General features: G+C 34.7%; 1 protein-coding gene across 1 annotated transcript; it reads left to right on the forward strand.

Moving 5' to 3' along the window:
• Positions 1-356: 356 nt before the first annotated feature.
• Positions 357-3,590, forward strand: LOC129232470 (uncharacterized). Its single transcript, XM_054866615.1, has one exon. It carries the CDS (start codon positions 357-359, stop codon positions 3,588-3,590), a length of 3,234 nt encoding a protein of 1,077 aa, XP_054722590.1.
• The last annotated feature ends 204 nt before the right edge of the window (positions 3,591-3,794 follow it).

Raw genomic sequence — 3,794 nt, forward strand, 5'->3', positions numbered from 1 at the left:
CACCTGTCTAAGTTGACCGCTTTTTTCAGGCACGGAATCAGCCCTTATCATATAAATCAACCTCTGTAAGTTGACCACCCTTGTAAGTTGACCACCTGTCTAAGTTGACCGCTTTTTTCAGGCAAGGAATCAGCCCTTATCATATAAATCAACCTCTGTAAGTTGACCATGTTTAAGTTGGCGACTAAAGTAGCGCACCGCAAGTGGTCAACTTACACAGGTTTCACTGTATGCAGTTTACGAATATCTTTATTTTTTATTATTTTCACAGGAGATACCAGAACGAATTCGTAAATCATCCAATTTATAATGCGAGTTTTTGGAGATTAAAAGATAGGGAAGTTCTCAGTGAAGACATGAACGAAATCAAGATGGAAGACGAAAATGAAATTAAGAGGCATGATGAAGAAGATAGCAAAGGTAAAACTGAAATTCTGGAGGAAAGAAATTTCGATTTGCGAACTGACAATGAAAACAGATTAGATCATCAAGAGGTCAGAATGATATTGCCTGCAGAAAATACTGAACAGGTTATGCATATTGACTGTAGTCCTAAATATGATGGCGGTGTTAGTGACGAAAACTTAATGATCAATGAAAGAAGATTGGATGATCGAGAGGTCAAAACGATACTCCCTGCTGAAGAGAATGAACAGGTTATGCATACCGATAGCAATGCTAAGCATGTTGGAGACGTAAGTGACAAAAGTTTGATGTTCAAGGAAAGAAGATTAGATGATCAAGAGGTCAAAATGATACTCCCTGCTGAAGAGAATGAAAAGGTCATGCATACCGATTGCATTGCTAAGCAGGTTGGAGACGTTAATGACAAAATCTTGATGTTCAAAGAAAGAAGTTTAGATGATGAAGGCGTCAAAATGATATTGCCTGCTAAACAAAATGAACGGGTTATGCATTATGACTGTATTCCTAAACATGATGGTGATGTTTGTGACAAAAGCTTGATGCTCAATGAAGTAAGATTAGATGATCAAGATGACGAAATGTTATTGCCTGCAGAAAAGAAAAAAGAGGCTATGCATACTAATTGTATTGCTAAGTATAATGGAGACGCTAGTCACGACAGCTTGATGCTCAATGAAAAAAGATTAGATGATCATGACGTTAAAATGATAAAGCCTGCAGAAAAGAAAGAAGAGGCTATGCATACTAATTGTATTGCTAAGTATAATGGAGACGCTAGTCACGACAGCTTGATGCTCAATGAAAAAAGATTAGATGATCAAGACGTTAAAATAATAAAGCCTGCAGAAAAGAAAGAAGAGGCTATGCATACTAATTGTATTGCTAAGTATAATGGAGACGCTAGTCACGACAGCTTGATGCTCAATGAAAAAAGATTAGATGATCAAGACGTCAAAATGATAATGTCTACAGAAAAGATAGAAGAGGATATGCATACTAATTGTATTGCTAAGTATAATGGAGACGCTGGTCACGACAGCTTGATGCTCAATAAAAAAAGATTAGATGATCAAGACGTTAAAATGATAAAGCCTGCAGAAAAGAAAGAAGAGGCTATGCATACTAATTGTATTGCTAAGTATAATGGAGACGCAAGTCACGACAGCTTGATGCTCAATGAAAAAAGATTAGATGATCAAGACGTTAAAATGATAAAGCCTGCAGAAAAGAAAGAAGAGGCTATGCATACTAATTGTATTGCTAAGTATAATGGAGACGCTAGTCACGACATCTTGATGCTCAATGAAAAAAGATTAGATGATCAAGACGTCAAAATGATAATGTCTACAGAAAAGATAGAAGAGGTTATGCATACTAATTGTATTGCTAAGTATAATGGAGACGCTGGTCACGACAGCTTGATGCTCAATGAAAAAAGATTAGATGATCAAGACGTTAAAATGATAAAGCGTGCAGAAAAGAAAGAAGAGGCTATGCATACTAATTGTATTGCTAAGTATAATGGAGACGCTAGTCACGACAGCTTGATGCTCAATGAAAAAAGATTAGATGATCAAGACGTTAAAATGATAAAGCCTGCAGAAAAGAAAGAAGAGGCTATGCATACTAATTGTATTGCTAAGTATAATGGAGACGCTAGTCACGACAGCTTGATGCTCAATGAAAAAAGATTAGATGATCAAGACGTTAAAATGATAAAGCCTGCAGAAAAGAAAGAAGAGGCTATGCATACTAATTGTATTGCTAAGTATAATGGAGACGCTAGTCACGACGGCTTGATGCTCAATGAAAAAAGATTAGATGATCAAGACGTTAAAATGATAAAGCCTGCAGAAAAGAAAGAAGAGGCTATGCATACTAATTGTATTGCGAAGTATAATGGAGACGCTAGTCACGACAGCTTGATGCTCAATGAAAAAAGATTAGATGATCAAGACGTCAAAATGATAAAGCCTGCAGAAAAGATAGAAGAGGCTATCCATACTAATTGTATTGCTAAGTATAATGGAGACGCTAGTCACGACAGCTTGATACTCAATGAAAAAAGATTAGATGATCAAGACGTTGAAATGATAAAGCCTGCAGAAAAGAAAGAAGAGGCTTTGCATACTAATTGTATTGCTAAGTATAATGGAGACGTTAGTCACGACAGCTTGATGCTCAATGAAAAAAGATTAGATGATCAAAACGTCAAAATGATAATGTCTACAGAAAAGATAGAAGAGTTTATGCATACTAATTGTATTGCTAAGTATAATGGAGACGCTGGTCACGACAGCTTGATGCTCAATGAAAAAAGATTAGATGATCAAGACGTTAAAATGATAATGTCTACAGAAAAGATAGAAGAGGTTATGCATACTAATTGTATTGCTAAGCATGATGGAGATGTTAATGACGAAAGATTGATGCTCGAAGAAAAAAGATTTGATGATCAAGACGTCAAAATGATAATGTCTACAGAAAAGATAGAAGAGGTTATGCATACTAATTGTATTGCTACTCATGATGGAGACGTTAATGACGAAAGCTTGATGCTCAATGAAAAAAGATTAGATGATCAAGACGTCAAAATCATAATGCCTACAGAAAAGAAAGAAGAGGTTATGCATACTAATTGTATTGCTAAGCATGATGGAGACGTTAGTGACGAAAGCTTGATGCTCGATGAAAAAAGATTTCATGATCAAGACGTCAAAATGATGTCTACAGAAAAGATAGAAGAGGTTATGCATACTAATTGTATTGCTACTCATGATGGAGACGTTAGTGACGAAAGCTTGATGCTCAATGAAAAAAGATTAGATGATCAAAACGTCAAAATCATAATGCCTACAGAAAAGAAAGAAGAGGTTATGCATACTAATTGTATTGCTACTCATGATGGAGACGTTAATGACGAAAGATTGAGGCTCGATGAAAAAAGATTTGATGATCAAGACGTCAAAATCATAATGCCTACAGAAAAGAAAGAAGAGGTTATGCATACTAATTGTAATGCTAAGAATGATGGAGACGTTAGTGACGAAAGCTTGATGCTCAATGAAAAAAGATCAGATGATCAAGACGTCAAAACAGTATTGCCTGAACAAAAGAAAAAAATGAAAAGTTACCCAAAGATATCTAAGTGGTTTTGCAGGTAAACTTTTTAAATGTGTAATATATATATATATATATATATATATATATATATATATATATATATATATATATATATATATATATATATATATATATATATATATATACACACACTGGTGTGCAAAAATTAATGACGAGACGGTTTTTTCAATATAACTTTGTACAAAAGCTTTCCAAATCAACACATTTAATACCGTAAGATCCAC

The sequence above is a fragment of the Uloborus diversus genome, unplaced genomic scaffold, assembly GCF_026930045.1.
Source record: "Uloborus diversus isolate 005 unplaced genomic scaffold, Udiv.v.3.1 scaffold_12, whole genome shotgun sequence".
NCBI lineage: Eukaryota > Metazoa > Arthropoda > Arachnida > Araneae > Uloboridae > Uloborus > Uloborus diversus.

Coding starts and splice junctions, on each gene's coding strand:
- LOC129232470 (XM_054866615.1), top strand. CDS start 357: ATGAACGAAATCAAGATGGAAGACGAAAATGAAATTAAGAGGCATGAT.